This window comes from Sciurus carolinensis, chromosome 4 (assembly GCF_902686445.1).
Source record: "Sciurus carolinensis chromosome 4, mSciCar1.2, whole genome shotgun sequence".
NCBI lineage: Eukaryota > Metazoa > Chordata > Mammalia > Rodentia > Sciuridae > Sciurus > Sciurus carolinensis.
Genome location: NC_062216.1, coordinates 61820510 through 61842472, shown reverse-complemented (window position 1 = coordinate 61842472; position 21963 = coordinate 61820510). Strand labels below are relative to the sequence as shown.

Genomic DNA, 21963 nt, shown 5'->3' with positions numbered 1-21963 from the left:
CATCCATTTACTGGTAAATGCCAAGATTTCATTCTTTTTTTAAATGTATTTTTTAGATGTTGATGGACCTGTATTTTATTTATTTTTATGTGGTGCTGATAATAGAACCCAGTGCCTCACATATGCTAGGCAAGCGTTCTACCACTGAGCCACACCCCAGCCTGATAATTTCATTCTTTTTTTTTTCTTTTAAGTCTGCAGTTTATTTAATAATTTTTTTTATTGTAAACAAATGGGATACATGTTGTTTCTGTCTGTACATGGAGTAAAGGCATACCATTTGTGTAATCATAAATTTACATAGGGTAATGTTGTTTGATTCATTGTTTTTTCCTCTCCTCCACCCCTCCCACCCCTCTTTTCCCTCTATACAGTCCTTCCTTCCTCCATTCTTGCCACCCTCCTTAACCCTAACCCTAAACCTAACCCTAACCCTAACGCTAATCCCTCCCACCCATTATATGTCATCATCTGCTTATCAGCGAGATCATTAGTCCTTTGGTTTTTTGAGATTGGCTTATCTCACTTAGTATGATATTCTCCAATTTCATCCATTTGCCTGCAAATGCCATAATTTTATCATTCTTTATGGTAGAGTAATATTCCATTGTGTGTATATATATATATATGCGATAATTTCATTCTTTATACCACAATTTCTTTATCCATTCATCTGCTGAAGGGCACCTAGGTTGCAGAATCGCTTACTTCTTAGTTCCTAGAGATGCTACCCTTCACTTATGACTCCATATGTTAGCATTTCCTGCTCTTGTTTTCAATTTGTTATCACTATGTTAACCACCAAGAGCTCTATACTGACCCTTAAGGGTGAATTCTCACAGAGGAGTTAAAAAACCTTCCATTTTTTAAAATGATTTTTCAATTAGTTTTCCCTGGGATTTAAAAAACATGAACTTTCTGAGCAATGCCTAGAGGGAATTCTCACGTGGAAACACTAATAATACCACAAAAGATGGGGGGAGGGGCCAGAAGAGAGTGTACAGTTGTGAGATTCTTAAACAAGTAAATATAACATTATTTGAAAATACACTGTGATAAATACATATAATGTAAACCCCAGAGCAGGGATTTTCAACAGAGGCATCACTGACAGTTTGGGTCAAATTTTTATTTTACCTAGTCAGCTGCTGGCTAAATATTGTATCATCTTAAGGAAGTGAATGGAATGAAAAAATAATAAAAATCTGACCTAGAGCTACCAAACTACTGTAAATTAAAGTAGAAAATATTCCCTGGAGCTCTGTATTAGGAATCACATTAGTATCTCTTAGGTTTCAATGTGTATTTTCTCAATATTACATTTAAAAAATTTTAGGCCTAAATATGATTTAGATGATAAAAAATGATTTAAAAAATAGTTTTTAGACTCTAAAAAGTTGTGTAAAAGTCTGGCTTTTCAAGGAAGGGTTTGTGGCTCAGTGGAGTACTTGCCTAGCATGTGTGAAACTGGGCTTAATTCTTAGGACTGCATATAAATAAAAGTCCAACAACAACTAAAAACTATATTTTTTAAAAAGTTTGGCTTTCTGAAGTTATTCAGACACATTGGAATTTATGTCCCAATGTTTTATGGCAGCACCTCTGAATCTTGTGAACCACAAAATCACAAATGAGGCTAAAATAAATGCAAAGAGAGTTTTATTTGGGACATGCCCTATGGCTATAACTCTTGCAGTTTGAGGTGTGACAGCAAAACTAGCATGTATTTATTTTTTCCCTTATAATTTCATGGATAGAAGATTCATTCTTATAGATTGTGGCAACCTCAGCATATTTTTCACTTCTTATTAAGCTGAAAACTTTCACCTTTTTACTCAAAGGAAGCACTTTACAATTTCTTTGACAAACTCATAACTACCCTTGCATTTTGGGGAAGAGCACTGTGACCCTACAATAGTTGATCTAATAACTAAGGTGGCTACTAAGTGGCCAATGGGTGGGTAGCATACATAGTGTGGATATGCTAGACAAAGAGATGATTCATATTCCAGGCAGAATGGAACAGAATGGTATGAGATTTCATCCTGCTACTAAGAACACTCTGCAATTTAAAATTATGAATTATTTCTGAAATTTTCATTTAATATTTTTGAACCATAGTAATTGTAGAAAGTAAAACTGTGGATAAGGAGGAACTACTGTATATTAAATGAAACAAAGAACCCCTAAGATAAATTGGTATTCAATAAAATTTAAAAAGAAATTTGCTAACTGACACAAGTGAGTTTTCCATTGTTGCTCTAACAAATTATCATAACCTTGATTGAATTAAAAGCATAAATTTATAATATTTATGTATTAAGTGCAACATGGATCTCACTGGTCCAAAATCAAAGGATCATCTGGACTGTGTTTCTTTCTGAAGTTCTAGGGGAGATCCCTCTTATTGTTGGTAGAATTTAATTAATAGTTGTTGTAGTACTGAGATCCTCATTTCCTTGCTGGCTATTAGTGGAGGGTCGTTCCCAGATTCTTAAGAGTAACCTATATTCCTTGACTCTTCCTTAACCTCTACCCATCTTCAAAGCCAGCAAACGCAGGTTGAGTCCCACTTAAAACTTTTTCCCCTTCACCTCTTCTTTCTGATCTACTCTCCCCCTTCCACTTTTGAAGAGCTCATGTGATTAAACTGGGCCCATCAAGATAACCCAGGATACTCACCCATCTCAAGGTCTGTCAACTTGGTCACATCTGCAAAGTACTTTTTGACACATAAGGTAACATATTCACAGGTTTGGAGATTAGAATGTCTTTGGGGGAGCATTATGCTGTTTACTAGAGGAAATTTAGCTCCTCAACATTAGGAACTCTTTTTTTCCCCCTTCACCATAAGCTTTATCTTCACCCACGTCTTGCTTCCTTCATGGTCATAAAAGGGTTTATAGCAACAATAAGGTCTATGTGTTTCATTGCTCATAGCCATGAGGACACAGAATTCACCTTTCCAGTATTTCCAAGCAGATGTCATGCTGTGTTCTGAACTATCTTGTCTAGGCTTACTGTGCTAGTAAAACAGTAAAGCAAGGGGAATGGGTCAAAGAATGGTTTCAGTTCTGTAAGATGATCTAGAATTGTTAGGAAACTGCAGTCTGCTATAGTCCATTCATTTGGTTACCCTTTATTTATACACACCCTTCTTCCAATATGTATACAACAAAAAATGCTCATGCCCATTAAAAGTACTTTTAAGTTTACCAGAGAACGGAATCAACTAATTACTGTAATTAACTCCTGATCCAAGATGCTTGTGGTATGCCTTCGTTTCTAATAAGTCTGGCTAAAGAGTTGTAGTCAACATCCATTCAGGCAGCAAAAAGTTAAAAAATTAAATTATCTATACCCAAAATACAGTGGTGGAGGAAAAAAAAAAAGGAAAACTACAATTTAATTCAGAAACTAAAAAAAGACACAACAATGGTGTGTTAAATGGTCCTCAGTACAAAATGTATCCGTCTAGGATGAAGTAGCTGGCATTCTTTGCCTTCAAAATTCCTAAGACTAGTAGTAACCAAGAGATCCTATTCAGACAATGGTTGAAGAATTTCTGTCTCACGGCAACAAGCCTCTGAGATCTTCTCATAACAAATATCAATCTACAATGACCTGTGCCTATTGGATTTCAATTTGAAACTATACATTTCTTTCCCCCTTGATTTATTTTTAAACTTATTTTTGTTGGTGCATTATAATTATATATAATAGTGGGGTTCATTATGCCATATTTGTACATCACATAATTCCACCCATCTCACTAACCAGTACCTTCCCTTTCCCTCTGGCTCTCCTCCCTCCCTGAATCAACTTGCTCTATTCTTCTGATGTCCCTTCTATTTAGTATTATTATTTTATTAGTATGTTATAAATATATATATACATATATATGTGTATACATATATATGAGGGATTTATTGTAATATGTTTGTATAGAACATAGTCTAATTTGGTAGATTTCATTCCCTAGGACTTCCTTCCTCCCTCTCTCTAAATTCCTTTCCTTTACTCTATTGGTCTTCCTTATACTTTCATGAAATTGCCACCCCCACACCATTTTTTGATCCCCTCACCTCTCTCTCTAGCTTCCACATATAAGAGAAAATGTCTGACCCTTGAACTTCTGAGTCTGGCTTATTTTACTTAGGCTGATGTTCTCTCATTCCATTCATTTACTGGCAAATGATATAATTTCATTATTCTTTATGGTGAAGTCAAACTACATTGTTTATACATACCACATTTTTAATGCATTTATTTGTTGATGGGCACCTTGATTAATGTGAATTGTACTGTTATAAATATCTATATGCATGCATCACTATAGTATGCTGATTTTTTTAAAAATATTTTTTCTAGTTGTCGATGGACCTTTAACTTATTTATTTATATGTGGTGCTAAGAATCTAACCCCGGGTCTCACACATGCTAAGCAAGTGCTCTCCCACTGAGTCACGACCCCAGCCCAGTATGCTGATTTTAGATTTTCTGGATAAATATCAAGGAGTGGAATAGCTGGGTCATTTGGTAGTTCCATTTCTAGCCTTTTAAGGAATCTCCATACTGCTTTCCAAAGTACAGGTACTAATTTTCAGTCTCACCAAGAACATGTAATTGTATTTTTCCCCACCACATTCTTGCCAGCAATTATTGTTCTTTGTATTCTTGATGACTGCCGTTCTGAAAATTGGACTGAGATGAAATATCAGTGTATTTTTTAAAAATTTATTTCCATGATTTCTAAGAATGTTGAACATTTTAAAATATATTTGTTGATCGTTTGTATTTCTTCTTTTGAGAAATGTCTGTTTAGCTCACTTGCCCATTTTTTGATTATTTTTTTTTCCTAAGTTATTCTGGATATTAGTTCCCTGTCAGAAAAATAGCTGGCAAAGATTTTTCTGCTATTCTTCAGGCTCTCTCTTCACACTTTCAATTATTTCATTGGCTGGGCAGAAGGCTTTTTAATTTGACACCATCCCAGTTATTGATTCTTAGTTTTAATTTTTGAGCTTCAGGAATCTTACTAAAATGGTCAGTACCTATGTCAACATGTTGGAGTGTTCAGCCTTTTTTCTTATAGCAGTGCAAAGTTTCTAAGATGAGAGGGATCTAGCTTTATTCTTCTATATAGAGATATCCAATTTTCCTAGCATTATTTGCTAAAAAGGGTATCTTTTCTCTGTTATGTAATTGGCACTTTTGTTGTTTATATGTGGATTTGTCTGTCTTCTGTTCTATTCAATTTGTTTTTGTCTCTGTTATGATGCCAATACCACGCTGTTTTTGTTACTATAGCTCTGTAGTATAATTTGAGATCAGGTATTGCCTCTAGCACTATTACTGCTTTGGCTATTCTGGATCTCTTATTCTTTAGAACTGTTTTTTCTAGTTCTTTGAAGAATGTTATTGGTATTTTCAAGTGGATTGCACTGAATTTGTAGATTGTTTTGGTAATATGGCTATTTTGACAATATTAATTCTGTATTTTCTAAGATCTTCTTCAGTGTTCTGTAATTTTCATTGTAGAGGTCATTCACATCCTTAGATATATCCCCAAGGTGATTTTTTTTTTGAGGCTATTGTGAATGGAATTATTTTCTGGATTTCCTTCTCAGCAGATTCATTATTGGAGAGTCCTTATTGGAATACAGGAAAGACTGATCATTGTATGTTGACTTTCTATGCTACTACTTTGCTGAAGTTGTTCATCAGTGCTAAAAGTATTCTGGTGGAGTTTTTTGAGTTCTAATTATAGAATCATGTCATCACCAGTTTTTCCTCTTTTCCTATTTCTTTCCCTTTCTCTTTCCTGATTGCTTCTGCTAAGTTTCAAGAACTATAAATAGAAATGGTGGGAGTGGACTTTCTGGTCTTATTCCTGATTTTACAGGAAGTGCTTTCATTTATTTCTTCATTCAGTATGATGATGCCTTTGGGTTTGTCATATACTGCCTTTATGATGTTGAGGTAAGTTATTTTATCTCTATTTTCTTCAGCATTTTATAATATGAACAGGTGCTGGACTTTGTTGAAGGCATTTTCTGTATATATTGAGATGATCAGGTGATTTCTATCCTGAGTTCTACTTATGTGATAAATTACTGCTTTATGTGTGTTGAACCAATCTTGCATCTTTGGGATGAATCCAACTTAATCATAGTGTACAATCTTAATGTGGTTTTGAAAGTGGACTGCTAATATTTTATCCAGAATTTTTGCATCTATGTTCATATCAGTGATACTGGTCTATAGTTTTCTTTCCTTAATGCATCTTTACATGGTTTTTATATAGAGTGATGTTGTCTATCTCCCTGACACTTGTGGAGTCCTTTGGTGAGTAGTTATTTCTTTTGCAGTAAGTTCTGTGTTGTTGGTATATTTTTGCTTCAACAATTAGGCTCAACATAATGTAAGTGTTAATTTCAACCTCCAGTGCCTCTCAATTTTACACTGCAAAACTGATTTAATTCACTCTTGAGCTGCTGCAACACTGTGTATTACTCTAAGACATCATCTTGGAACAACCATTTTGTGCTATAGAAGCAGATGTCTGTGACTGGGACCTACGGGCTGCTCCTAGTCATTTCTACTTGGGGCCTGGTTGTCAGTTTGTAGGTTTTGTCTCCCTTATTCTGTGTGTTAAAGCACTGCTGAAATTTTAGCAGGATTAGTTTGTGTGTACAGCAAGGTGTACTGTCTCTTGGCTGGATTGTGGGTATCACTCATCAGTAGTCTCTAACCTGTGAATTTGTAGTGTCCCAATCATTCGCCAGCACCTCTCAGAAAAGGGGGAAATTAATAACAGCAATGACAGTAGCAAATTATATGCAGCATTAAAATAAATGCCTGGTGCCTACTATGATATCTACAACACTAATTACCACAAAAAGAATTATTGGAATTATTGTGGGGCCAGCAATGACCAACAGCAACAACATTAAACAGCTGTGAACTAGATGTACCAGTAAAATAAATGGCACTTGTCAACTACACCATCCACAGTACTAGTAGCTGCAGTAACATGAATGGTGGGATGGGAATTAAACTCAAAAGTTCTAAAAGATGGTAAAAATACAGTTTGCTAAAAGAATGGGATAGGAATGCAAAAGAAAGTTTAAAATAGTCTAAAAAGTGAACAGAGGAAAGCAGAAGAGTGAAAAAATAACTAAAACAAAACAGAATAGAGGAGAATTTGTCAGAGAAAGAACAGAGAGAAAGTAATGAAAGAAATAAGAACAAAAAAGATCTTTCTCAGGTCTAAGCAGGAAATAGGCATGGCACTCTAAAAATCCTGCATTTTTTGTGTAATTTCTCCAAAGACTACAGCCTCATGAAACACAGTCTACGTCCCATGAAAGAGATGTTAGCCTCCCATCTGGAACAGTAGGGTACTTACTACTCTTTTTCCTTGAATTAAATCCATACTTCATAATCTATTATAAGCAAATAGCCCTCCCCCAGTACTAAATTCAGTTCTAGTTGGGATGCCATTGACTTCAAGTACAGAAATTCAATCAAACTGGCTTAAAATAAGTTAACTTTCTCATAACATGAAGTTCAGAAATCAGGTGCTCTTATCAGGATTAAGTGATTCTGTGACTCCAGAGTATTAGCAGAGATCCAGATCTTTCCCATCTCTTTGCTCTGCTGTTCTTAGTTTTGGGATCATCCTAACACTAGTCCTTATGATCCCAAAAATGCTGCTATCACAAACTGGAAAATATGCTTTATTATTATTATTTTTTTTTTTGTGGTGCTGGGGACTTGAACCCAGGGCCTTGTGCTTGCAAGGCAAGCACTTTACCAACCGAGCTACATCCCCAGCCCTGCCTTCTTGTTCATATCAGATTGGTTTCTCTTTCTCAGAGACTCTAAACTGGAAAATATGCCTTATTGTCCATATCAGATTGGTTTCTCTTTCCCAGAGACTCCAAGACAATCTTTTCTTAGCATGCCATTGATGCAAGCTGGTTTAGTTCTGCATACCCTTGAAACCAACAGTTGATATTAACTATGGATGGCTCAAACTACACATAAGGGGTAGAACGTAAACTCAGACATTTAAATACACATATTTCAATCAGGTTGGGTACCAAAATGTTTAAAATTATATTCTTTCACATCAGGGTGAAATATTTTAAAATTATCTTGAAGCCAAGAAACAAAAACACCTGATTCTAACAGGTAATGGACTTGAGCAGAACAAAATTCATTTCTCTCTCACCCAGTAAGGCCAGCTCAAGTTTCTTAACTCTTCAAACCAAAACATCTCTCTAGGAGATACACACACATTTAAAATATATATAAAAAATAAAGTTAAAGAAATATATTTTTGATCCTAGAGATTTAACCCAAGGTGCTTAACCACTGAGCCACATCCCCGGGGTCCCCCCTTTTACTGTATTTTATTTAGAGACAGGGTCTCACTGAGTTGCTTAGGCCTTGCTCAGTTGCTGAGGCTGGCTTTGAACTCACAATCCTCCTGCCTTAGCCTCCCAAGCTCTGGGATTACAAGCATGTACCACCATGCCTGGCTCTCTCAAGGATATTAGAAGAATAATTAATTCCTCATCTGTAAATATTATCTTAAATATAAGATTATATTATTATTTTTTTATTTTAATTTTTTGATACCAGGGATTGAACCCAGAGGAGTTTAACCACTGAGTCACATCCTAGTTCTTTTTATTTTGAGATAGTGTCTGGCTAAGTTGCTTGGGGCCTTGCTAAGTTGCTGAAGTTGGCCTTGAACTTGTGATCCTCCTGACTCAGCTGCTGGGATTATAGGTGTTTACCCCCATGCCCAACAACATTATATTATTTTAAATTTATCTGTATGTCTTTTCTAGTAGAATGGGAACATTTTAGAACTGAAGAGAAAACTTCATTTTTCTCAGACATTTATCAATGTCTGATTCAGTAAGTACTCAAAAGTAAAATGAATGATCAAATACACAAGTTTAGATGAATGTTTTTGCTGATTTCAAAATTTATGAATTAGCAGACAAAATGTTGATAAGCAGTGGAGACTATTATGTTCTTAAAGTTACCTGGCTTTTCTTGAGATCTCAGACTTTACACACTTATTTCCTCCTCCAAGAAGAGAGATGAAAAGAAAAGCCAGAGGCAGTCAAAATTATTAACAGTTTCTCTTTTCACCTTTCCATTCTGTTATTCTCTTTGGCTAGTTATTTTGGCTATTTTCTCTTTTATTTTTATATGCCTTAAGGCTATACCATAAACTTAACATTTAAGCACTCACTCTTTTGTACTATGGACACAAAAATAAGACAATATTCCCACAACATAGTAGGGGATGAGACACAACCAATATGCTGTGGTAAATCCTATAAGGTACTATGGGAAACATGAATTTCAGTCATTCAGAATGTTTTATCATATCCCATATCATTAGGTGTTCTGCTTTTCTGCAACGCTAAGAAAAAGTCACTGATTGAAAGGTCAACATTGTAAATAACTAAAAATCAAAGAAGAGTGCCCAAAACTCATTTTGATCAAATTGTTCCTTCAATATGAAAGTGGTAAGATATATATTGTCCTTTGAATTATGGTGGAAGTTTTTAGAAGAAGAGTAGATACTGCAACTAACTCTGTCATACCCACAAATTCCAAATCTCCAAATTCATACCAAGTGGGGGCAGAACTAATTAAAAAACATAAAAACTTGGAGTCTATCAAGTTACAGTTTAAGGTTAAAAGTGCTAGGCAGTAGACAAATTCAGAAAATTAAAATGCTAATCTAAGTTGGTCTACCTATAATGTAAAATGTTCAACATGAGAATTTTGTATGGGCTCTTATTTTTTATCAAAATGACGACAATGTAATGTACCTTCCCAAAAAGCTGGAGAGGAACTTTAAAAATTGTCAGAAATAATAGCAACAATCCAGAAAGAACATTTCCAGTGGAATAGACGGTAATAGTCAAATAATCCTTTTTCCTAATTAAAGCAGCAACTCAGTCTCTTAAGAGTTGAGTCAAAGAAAAAAGTTACTTTATGATTAATCACTCTTTTACATTATCCAGGAGATATTGGGGATCTACAAAACAGGTGCTTAATAAATATGCTCATGCATGCTCCTGAAAAATTTATGAAGGTTAAAAAACTAGAAGGTATCTGAAAACTGATTCCATTAGTGCATAAAATTTGCTAGCCAAATCTCACATTTAACTTTTTAATATTACAAAACCTAGGAAAAGGTATCAAAATAATAATCTGTACTCAATTGCTTATTAAATAATTTCTGTACTTATTTTCTAGTAATACTTATTAAATCTCAAGTTGTACAAATAAATTAGCATAAGATTTCATAGTAAAAACAAAACAAAAATCTCAAACTTGTTTAGGACATAGTAACTTACCTCTTTGCAGTAAAATTTTTTTCCAGATCCTCATTGTGAATCAGTTTTGTATCACCAAACTGCCATGAGGACTGGAGATCACAGCTTACATCAAGCCTGCACTGGTTGAGAGTGTCATGTATGAAACTATATTCTCTAGTATTGGTACAACAAGGTGACAAGTAAACTACAGATAAAGAAAAAGAAAGGGGAGAGTAGTTATTTGGGTTTAAAATGACACGACAACTGTATATATGATATAAGACAAATAATCAAGTACTTAGAAATTCATTAACAACTAAAAGCCAACAATTTACATTTAAAATTCCACAGTTAGCATGGACCTCCTACATGATGTAAACCAGAACACAATCCTTGTTTTTCTTCACATGCCTATTTGTAGTTCTTAAAAATTGACTACACAATAGAAGACTGTCCTGGAATTTGGTTTACTAATTTTGATTTATACCTGGCAGCTATTATTAACACATGCATATTTTTTCTTATTCCCAAGCAAAGATAAGGCAACCTACATAGTAGAAAACTATTTGCTTATTTTGATTTGCATGTGTATCAGAACATCATTGTAAGCTGCTGGCTGATACTGTGGCAGGAGTAGGAAGAAACAGACTTTCTCAGGACAGACAATGAGCAAGACCAATGACTAAAATTAGGATAAAAACCTTAAGAGTGTACTCAAAAGGAAAGCAGGTAGAAAATATGGTTGTTCACTGTAATTTGTGAAAAATTTCACAATGTCTCCACAAATGCTGAATTACTGAATACTGTACTAATAATATTGGAGAAAAGGCTGTTTCTGTGAGCCTAGTCAAATTTTTTCAGTTTTTTTTTCAGTGCCTGGTGCATGCTAGGCAATTGCTCTTCTATAAGCTTCATCCTCATTGCTCAAATTTTTGACAATTCTAATGCTATTAGCATTACTTAGGTATGTTGGTCAATATCTCTGGTAAAACAAGTCTCATCAGTGTTGAAAACTTGTTCTTCCATATACCTATCCCTTATCCTATATAACATTCAGCAGGTGTTTTAAAAATTCCTCTTCAAACCTCCTGATCTGAAGAACAGACATGCCTATAAGTTCAATATCTTTCATGTCACATCACGTTTGGGAATGTATCAGCTAGCCAGCACTAACCCAGAAGGGTAAAATACTTTCCTGACAGTGGGTAATGTGATCTTAAGTTCTATTAGTTTTTAGCCTCATAACAATGCTACTACCCTCTGTGTTTATCAGCTTTCCTGAGTCTATAAAAGTTACTTTTCCTGTAGCTTCATCAGGCACTACAGATGCTATTACTTTAGCACTCTTTTTGGTGAGGACTAGAGAATTTCTTCTTCCTTTTTCTGTATGTGCCATATGGTTGATTCCTTGACAGTGAACTCAAGCTTGAATGAAGGTTATCTTAAAACATGTATTTTCTACGCAATGCACCTCAATAACCTTCCTGAGCTTAAGAACACTAGGTCTCACTTCAGCATTACATTTGGGTACCATTTTAAATAACAAAATCGCCAACAACGGTAAGAAAAAAGTAGCACTGAAACTGCAAAAAGGACACTTAATGCAGTTTGAGAACTGAAACAAGATGGTAGAACACTACTTCATCTGACCTTACCTGGGAACATATGTATTGGGCAACTCAAATTTTTGGCTGCTACTCACATGTCTTTGAGAGCACTGTTTATCAATTTTGGTCTACAAATCCTCACTGGCAATATACCAGTGATTTGATTTCTCCACATCCTCACCAGTACTTAGCATCATTATCCTTTTCTGTTTTAGTTGTGTAGTTACATTTCATGGTGGTTTTCATACACATTTACTTAATGACTATGAGGTTGAACATCTTTGTACTTGCCTATTTGCCATCATTATATTTCTTCTGTTGTAAGTCTGTTCTTTTTCTTGTTTTCTAATTGGTTTCCTTTTTTGTTCACTTTTTCTTTCTTTTGGATGGTGAAGGGTGGAGGCACTACTAAATCTCAAAAGCAACAAAAAGGACTCTTTGGTCAAACTCTTGCACAGCTTAAATCCTAGCCCTACCAGTAGCTGCATTTTTGTTTATGGTTAGTGACCTCATTTTTCTGAGCTCAGGTTCCTCAGCTGTTACATATAAGTTATTGGAGGTTTTACTGACTTTCAAAGTGCTTTCTATGTCCTGAGTCATTCATTGGAATTATGATTTACAAATGTTTCCCCCCATTCTTAGCTTGTAACAAGGTCTTTCATAGAGCAAAAATTTCTAATTTTGATGAAGTCAATTTATTGACTTTTAAAATGGATTATGCTTTTGGTGTCTAAGAACTCTTCATCTAGGTCAAGATTCTGAAAATGTTTTCCCATGTTTTCTTTTAAGTTTTATAGTTTCACATTTTACATTTAAACTCAGGAATCATTTTGAATTTTTTTTATGTAAAGTTAGGGAGAAGCTCATTTTTTTCTTTTTTTGGCTTACGGATGTACACTTGGTCTATCAACATCTGATGAAGACTACCTTTCCTCAACTGAATGCACCTCTCTTGAATATCAGGGTTCTGCTGAAAGAAAATCAATCTGGTATATTTGTGTAGGTCTATATCTGGAATCTATTGCACTGCTCTATGTCAATCCCTGCCGATATCACATCCTAATTACTCTATGGTAAGATTTCAACTAATACACATTTTTCTTTTAGAAAATTGTTTCAGCTATTCTAGTTTGCCTTCCTTTGTAAATGTCAGAATAAGCTTATATGTTTATAAAAACATCTTGTAGAGTTTTTGCTGTGAACAGCAAAAGAGCAACACTTAAATTTGTGGTGAACTGACAAACACTGGGCACAGTGGTGTGTGCCTGTAGTCCCAGCTGCATGATAGGCTGAGGCAGGAGGACTGTTTAAGTCCAAGGAATTCAAGGATCAGCCTAAGCAACACAGCAGAATCCTGTCTCAAAAAAAAAAAAGAGGTGGTGGGGGAAGACAACATTCATTATTTAGTTTTAGTGTCTCATTATTTAGTTTTAGTGTGTAATTCATTTCATAATATTGCTGAATTTGGCTTGCTTGTATTTTGTTAGGCTATCTGCATCAATGATCATGCTGTACACATTGGTCTGCAATTTTCCTTTTTAATGTTTGTCTGATTTTAGAATAAGTATAATACTAACACTAGATTATTATCTCTACTTATATTTTCTGGAGGAAATTGTATAGAATTTGTATTCTTTAGTTGTTAGACTTCTCCACTGTAAGGCATCTGGACCTGTAGATCTCTTTCCCAATAATGTGTTAAATTTCTTTAATTGTTTCCTTAACTGGTTATAAGGTACTTAAATGATCTTAGTACTGAGTTTCAGTATTATTTTTTCAACTAACCAGTCCATTTCATCTAAGTTATTAAATTTACATATGTAGATTTATTCATAGTATTCACTAAAAATCCTTCCAATACCTGTGAGTTGGTACCAAGGACTGAAACCAGGGGTCCTTAACCATTAAGCCACATCTCCAACCTTTATTCATTTTTTAGTTTGAGACAGGGTCTCACAAAGTGCTTCAGGCCTTGCTAAATTGCTGAGGCTTGACTTGAACTTCTGCCTCAGTCTCCCAAATTGCTGGGAGTGCTGGGATTACAGGTGTGCACCACCACCACGGCACACAATTCATTCTTGATAGTGGCAATTTGTGGTTTATCTTTTTCCTTTGTGGGGCTTGCTAAAGGATTGTCAGTATTTATCAATTTTTGCTGTTTCCTTGATTTTCCTTTTATTAACTAGTTTGAGGCTTATTTCTTTAATATTTTCTGTTTTTTTAAGAACACTTCGATCACTGAACTCAAGTTGTCCTCCTTTTCCAATGTAACCACTTAGCATTATTCCATGTCTTTGTTAACAATTATGTTCCTCAAATTTTGATATATTTTCATTCAACTCATGCATTTATTTTCCTTGAAATCCCATGAATATTTATAAATGTGTTGTTTACTTTCCAAGTGGTGGGGAAAATACCCCCTTTTTCCTTTCTTTTTTGTGGTATTAGGAATTGAACCAGTGTCTCACAGATGCTAGGCAAGTGATCTGCCACTAAGCTTTACCCCCAGTCCTCTTTTTCTCTAAATTTCTACTTTGTATGTAACCAGAAAACACAATATTTCAATTATTTTAAATATGTTGAGATGTACCTCATGGCCCAATATATACTGTCTACCTTGATGAGTATTCCATGGGCACATGGAAGGCAAGACTATTCTGCTCTTTGTTTTATTGATGTCAGTTACAACCTGTTGGTTAACAATATTAAATTCTTCTACATCCTTGCTGATTTTGTCTAGTAGGTCTATCAACTGTTAAAAGAATGCAAAGTCTCCAACATCAATTTTGGATCTATATCCTTTCAGTTCTACCAGTTTGCTTCATTTTGAAGTTCTGCTGTCTCATGAACACACGTGTAAAATTCTTCCAGAATATCTGCCGTACTCCTAGTTTCCTCCAATGGCAATATCTCACTTTATAATGGCCTTAAAATACTTCCTCCACATACACTAAAAACCATACCAGATGTTGTAATTTGTGCTACAATGATCAAACATAACTAGTAAATTCAAGAGGAGATGACTTATATTTACCTCTATTTTGCTCTTCCCACTGTTTTCCCTTCATTCTTGATGTTCCCAGTTTCCTGCTTCTATAAGTTTGTTTGGAGAACTTTACCCATTTTTTAATGTTATGTCTGCTGATAAAAAATTCTTCAATTTTATTTCATCTGAGAATGTCTATTTCATCTCCACCCATAAAGGATCATTTTACTATGCACAGAACTCTGGGTCCATAGTTCTCTTTCTGCATTTGAAAAATTTATCTCTTCCTTGGGCTTTCATGGTTTCTTTTTTTTTTTTTTTTTTTTTTTGCGGTACTAGGGATTGAACTCAGGGCCTTGTGCTTGCAAGGCAAGCACTCTACCAGCTGAGCTATCTCCCCAGCCCCTTTCATGGTTTCTAACAGGAAATTAGTTATTAAAAAAATTTCCCTATACATAATGTGTGGTTTTCTCTAGCTACTTTCAAGATTTCTTTGGGCTTATCATGTTTAATATGTCTATTCAGCTTCTTTGGGAAATTTCCAGCCAATATTTCTTCAAGTGTTTTTCTTACCCTCAGTCTTTCTACTTTCCTTCTGGCACTATAATGACAAATATTTTAGGTATTTTTCTTATTGTTTTACAAGCCCTGGTGTTCAATTCATTTCTTTTCCTGTGTTGTTCATGCTGGATAATTTCTATTTTCTATTTTTATATATCCAGGTTCACTGATTTCTTTTCATGGTAGACTGAACCCAGGGGCATCTCCAACTCTTTATTTTTTATCTGACACACAGTGTAACTAAGTTGCCCAGGCTGAACTGGAACTTGGTGATTCTCAGACTCCTGAGTAGCTGGATTACAGGGGTGTGCCAATGCACCTAGCCAGGTTCACTCTTTACATTGTCTTCTCTATTCTTCTCTTCAACCCACATAGTCAGTGTTTTTCCTTCTTCATGGATTTTATTGTTTAGAGCAGCTTCATGTCCATAACAAATTTGAAAGAAAGGTACGGATTTCCCATCACTCCACTTTCTCACATACGAATAGCCTCCCCTAATTTTCAATATCCTCCAAGAGAATGGTAGATTTGTTAAAACTCATGAATCTACAGTGATACATAATTATCACTGGATCTGTAGTTTACATTAGGGTTCACTGTTAGTGTACTTTCTATGGGTTTTGACAAATGTATGTTAGTAAGTAACACTAAGATACAGAGTGACAGTATCATGCAAAGTAGTTACATTGCCCTAAAAGTCCTCTGTGCTACATCTATCCATTCCTCTCCCTGCCCCAAACCCTGGAAACTACTGGTCATTTTACTACCTCCATTGTTTTGCCTTTTCAAGAATGTTAAAACAGTTCAAATCACTTATGGACCCTTTTCCAGATTGGCTGCTTTAACTCAGCAATGTTCATTTAGGGTTCCTCTATTTTCTTCTATGACTTGGTAGCTCATTTTCAGCACTAAATAACATTCTATTGTCTGGATACACTACTTTATCTACTCATTTACTAAAAGGCATCTTAGTTGTTTCTAAGTTTTAGGAGTGACAAATAAAGCTGTTGTAAACACCCAGGGGGACATAAGTTTTCAACTAATGTGGGAAAGTATCAAGAAGCACAATGGCTACAGAACATGCTAAGAGTATGTTCAGTTATATATTAAACTGTCAAACCATCTTCTAAAATAGCAGTACCGTTGTGTATTCCCACCAGCAATCAATGAGAGTTCTTGTTGCTCTACAAACTCACCAGCATTTGGTGTCATCAATGTTCTAGATTTTGGTCATTCCAGTAGGTATGTGGGGATATCTCATTGTTTTAATTTGCATATCCCTGATGATATATCATGTAAAGCATATTTTCAAATGCTTATTTGCCATCTGTATATCTTCCTTGTTGAAATGTTTGTTACTGTATTTGGTCCATTTTTAATTGGGCTGTTTGTTTCCTATTGTTGCATTTTAAGAGTTTCTTGTATATTTTAGTTAACAGTTCTTTATCTGTTTTGCAATACATTGTATAAGTCTGTCACTTGTTTTTATGATTTATTTATATGGTATTGGAGACTGAACTAGAGTGCTTTACCTATGAGCTACACCCCCAGCCATTTTGTTTTATTTTTTTATATTGAGACAGGGTCTTGCTAAATTGCCCAGGCTGACTTTGCACTTATGGCCCTCCTGCCTCAACCTCCCAAGTAGCTGGGATAATAGGCATGTGCCAATGAATCCAGCTCTGTTTTCATTCTTGAGATTATCTTTCTGTTTTCATCAGTGACCAAAAATAAATAACAATTTAAAGAAGGGAAAGTTTATATGGATCTCAGGGTTTCAGAGGTTTCAGGCCCAATGTGAGATAGCACATCATGGAGGAAGGGTCCAGTGGAAGAAAGCTACTTAGCTCCTAGTGATCAGAAAGCAGAGAAAGACAAGGGAAGGGGCCACAGGGAAGATATACCTTTCCAAGGCATGTTCCCAGTGACCCACACCTCCTCCAGTCATGCCCCCAATCTGTCTACAGTTACCACCCAGTCCATTCAAACCAGGATAGAGTGACTGGGTTACAGGCTTTCACAATTCAATAATTTCACCTCTGAATATTCCTACAGAAACACAGGAGCTTTGGAGGGATACCATATATCCAAATGATAACACTTCCACAGGCAGAAAATTTTAATTTTAATGAAGGCCATCTAATCAATTTTAAAGATTCTTTTTTTAGTTGTCAATGGATCTTTTGTTTTATTTATATGTGGTGCTGAATATGGAACCCAGGGCCTCACACAAGCCAGACAATTACTCTACCACTGAGCCACAACTCCAGCCCCTAATCAAATTTTTCTTTCATGGATGTCTTTGGTGTTACAACTAAAGAGTCACTGCCAATCCCAAGTCATCTGTATTTTCCCCTAAGTTAGCTTCTATGAGTTTTATAGTTTTGTGTTTTACATTTTGGTTTGTGATACATTTTAAGTTGATTTTTGGGAAGGATAAAAGGTCTACATCTAGATTCATTCTTTTGCATGTGAATGTCCAGTTGCTTCAGCATCATTTGTTAAAAATACTCTTTATTTCATCTGTACTGCCTTTGCTCCTTTGCCAAAGATCAGTTTTTATTTATATGGTTCTATTTCTGGGCTCTCCATTCTGTTCCATTAATCTGTCTTTTCTTTTGCCAATACCACACTGTCTTTATTACTGTGGCTTTACAGTATGTCTTGAAGTCACACAATGTCAGTTCTGGCTTCTCTTTCAATAATGAGTTGGCTTATCTGGGGCTTTTCCCTATCATTATAAACTTTTAGAACCAGTTTGTTGATATCCATAAAATAACTTGCTGGGATTATAATTGGGATTAAATGAATTTAAAATTTGAGTTGGAAAAGAATAGACAGTTTGATGATATTGAGTTTTCCTATTCATGAACCTATATGTTCACTATATGTTTCCTATATGTTCACTAAGTTTGTCATATAAATCTGGTACTTAATTTTTTAGATTTTAATTTAGGTATTTTGTTTTTTTAATACCATAGTATAAAGAGTATTGGGTTTTTAATTTCAAATTCCACTTATTACCATAATTAGCTTCTGAGTGCCCCAATTCTTTTTGTTTATTGTTTTAAAATTTTTTTTTTAGTTGTCAATGGATCTTTTATTTTATTTATTTATATGTGGTGCTGAGTATCAAACCCAGGGCCTCATATATGCCAGGCAAGTGCTCTACCACTGATCCACAAATCCAACCACTTGTTTATTCTTTTGAATATTCTACTTAGATGATTATATCATCTATGGACAATGACAGTTTTCTTTCCTCCCAATATGTATTACTTTTTATTCCTTTGATTTCCAGTACTATATTCAAAAGCAGTAGTGAGAGGGGACATACTTGCCTTGATCTTAGTGTGAAAGTTTCAAGTTTCTCACTGTAAGTATAAAGGTATCTGTATGCTTTTGTAGAGACAGGCCGAGTATTCTTTATCCTAAATGCTTTAGACCAAAAGTGTTTCATATTTTTGATTTTTTCAGATTTTTGCATAGACTTTACCACTTAAACACCTCTATTCAGAAATTCAAAATGCCCCCAAATCCTATACTGTTTAAGTACTATGACAGCACTTTAAAAGTTTTGGAGCATTCTGGATTTCAGATGAGGAATGTTTAACCAATATTCTTTATCAAACCTAGGAAATTCTACTCTATTTTTAGTTTACTGAGAATTTTATTATGAATGGGTGCTGGATTCTGTCAAATGCTTTCTTTGTATCTACTGTTATGATCACGATTTTTTTTCTTTAGCTTGTTGATTTAAGATTCATTACAACCAGTTTTCAAATCTTGAACCAGACTTACTTATCTGGGATAAACATCACCTGGCAGTGATTAAGTTCTTTTTATATATTGTTGAATTTAATTTGCTAATATCTTGTTGAGGATTCTACATCTATTTTCATAACTAATATTGGTGTTTAGCTTTCTTTTCTTGTAAAGTTCTTTGTCTTGTTTTAGAAACATGGTGATGCTGTCTCATAGAATTAGTTAGAAGTATTCTCTCAGCTTTATCTTCTGAAAGATTACAGGTAACTGGTATAATTTATTTCAAAATTGTTTGGTAGCGTTTACCAATCCATCTGGGCCTAATGCTTTGTTTTTGAAGATAATTAATTACTGACTCAATTCAAGGTTTATTCAGACTGCCTATTTCTCCTTGTGTCAATTTTGGCAAATTGTATACTTAAGGAATTGGTGCATTTCATCTAGAATATAAAACTTGTGGGCAGAGTTGGTCATAATATTATTGAAGCTTTTAATCATTCAAAATCAAGTGATGTCACCTTTTCATTCTAATGAATAATTTCTAATATTAATGTCACCTCTCTTTTTTTTTAGTTATCTTTGCTAGAGGCTTATCCATTTTATTATCTTTTCAAAGAACCTGATTTTTTCTTCTATTAATGTCCTGTTTTCAATTTCACCATTTTCTGCTCTAATTTTTCTTTCTTTTCTTTGGCTTTCTTACTTTGAACTTAATTTTCTCTTATTTTTTCTAGTTTATTAAGGTGGAAACTTAGAGCTTTTTCTAATATAAGCATCAAATGCTATAAATTTCCCTTTAAAAACTGCTTTTACTGTATCCACAAAATCTGCTGTGCTTTCAAGGTATTTTTAAATTTTTCTTGAGATTTCTTCTTTGATGATATGTTATTTAGAAGTGTGCTTATAATAGCTTGTTCAAACATCTTTATGCTAGCTACTCTAAAAGCCCAGTCAGGAAATGCCAACACCTGTGTCATCTCAGCATTACTATCATATACTGAGTATCTTTTCTCATTCAAGCTGAAACTTTTCTGGTTGGTGGTAAGACAGTTTTATTATATCTTGGACATTCTGAGTTCTTTTATCACTGGAAAGGGATGGAAGTACGTGCACCCTACTCAGCCTCCACTAACTTTATGGTAGAAGATGAATGTCTTGTTACTGCAGGGTGTGGCTAAGTCCAGGCTCTGCATTTTTGTGTTTAATGAGTCTATGCTAGTAGGAAGGGGCAATTCATCACCACAGAACAGGAATAGAAACCTACTGATACTGCAAGGCAGAGGATAAAGAGATGAGATCATGTTACTGCTGTAAAGAGACTCTGCACCCTATGTCACCAGTGGCATCATGGAAAGGGAGAAAGTTTAACTGGAGCCTAGGCTCTCCACTTGCTTCCTTTGACACCGTTCTTTTTTTTTTTTTTTTTTTTTTTTTTTTTTTTTTTTTTTTTTTTGCGGTGCTGGCGATTGAACTCAGGGCCTTAGTGCTTGCGAGGCGAGTACTCTACCAACTGAGCTATCTCCCCAGCCCTTGACACCATTCTTATGAGAAGAAGTTTGGGATTAAGTCTTGGTCCTCCATTTATTTCTGGCTAACACGTTCCCCCACACTTTCTCCCAACCCTGTGTTTTTTTAGGAGTTTGGTGTTTAATAGTAAATAGGTTTCTGTCTTTCTAGGCTGCCCTTGTTTAATTTCTTGGGCAAGAAAGAACAAGATTTTTTGGGACTTTGTTTTTTTGGTGGAGTATGGGGGTCAGCTGGCATTTCTAGGAGGCAGGCATCCAGTCTGAGATACAGAAGAAATGGACAATCCAGGGAACTATTATATCTATCCCTAAGTCTCAGTTCCCCTTAGATGGTTCACAGACTTCTCTTTACCTTTGCAAATCTTCTATTTGTTTTACACATCAAATCCAGGGTTTTTAGTGTATTTACTGGGAGGAAGAGAACACACGGGTCTATTATTCTTTGGGCAGAAATAGGGGTATATATGCATTTAATAAATTAAAGATTTGACTTAACCTAATTTCATACAAAGTGAAAACAGGAGATGAACATAAGTAAGCATTAGAAATACAGCAATAGTTATTTTTTAAAAATACACATTCCATAGAAATTTTACCTTTCCCTGCTCTCCTCTTAATCTTTGGAATAGTGAACTTCTTCAAAGGACTGACTTCTATACCAGTAATGAACAAAGGTTCACTGGTTGAACTCATTTTCCATAATGTCTTGTGTTTAGCAATCTCTTTCATTTCCATTTTGTTGGTGGCCTAAAATCAACCCAAAGTTATTAAACAAAAGGTCAATAAACACATAAAAGGCAATAGTGATAAAATCATTTAAGAGTTCGTAAATGGAATTGAATAATATGTTCTTATCACACTGCAAACATATTTCAACCTCAATTTGCCAGGTTACACAAAATAGAAAATGAAATAATTTTGGTTTCATATTATTTATTCTTTTTGTTTCTAACATACCTTTTCCTTGTAATCCATAAAACTGTAATTTCTTCCTGAAAAACTTGGAACTTTCAGGTATAACAACTTTTACAAACATGGTAAAATTCTTGCCAAATACTCTGTTCTTTTAAATCATCTTTCTTGCAAACTTCTGTTACTAAAATGATATCCTCTTTAAACCAAAATCTCTGGCTTTAGTAGAAACTTATGAAAGTTATAAA

General features: G+C 34.8%; 1 protein-coding gene across 1 annotated transcript in view; it reads right to left on the bottom strand.

Moving 5' to 3' along the window:
- The window catches only part of Tex15 (testis expressed 15, meiosis and synapsis associated), a 56839-nt gene extending 35301 nt beyond the window's left edge, over window positions 1-21538 (bottom strand). Inside the window, exons 1-2 of the mRNA XM_047549680.1 lie at window positions 21400-21538; window positions 10398-10563 (exon numbers count right to left, since the gene is read on the bottom strand). Coding sequence (XP_047405636.1) covers window positions 10398-10563; window positions 21400-21538 — 305 coding nt within the window. The remainder of the gene's footprint in view (window positions 1-10397; window positions 10564-21399) is intronic.
- Between the last annotated feature and the right edge of the window lie 425 nt (window positions 21539-21963).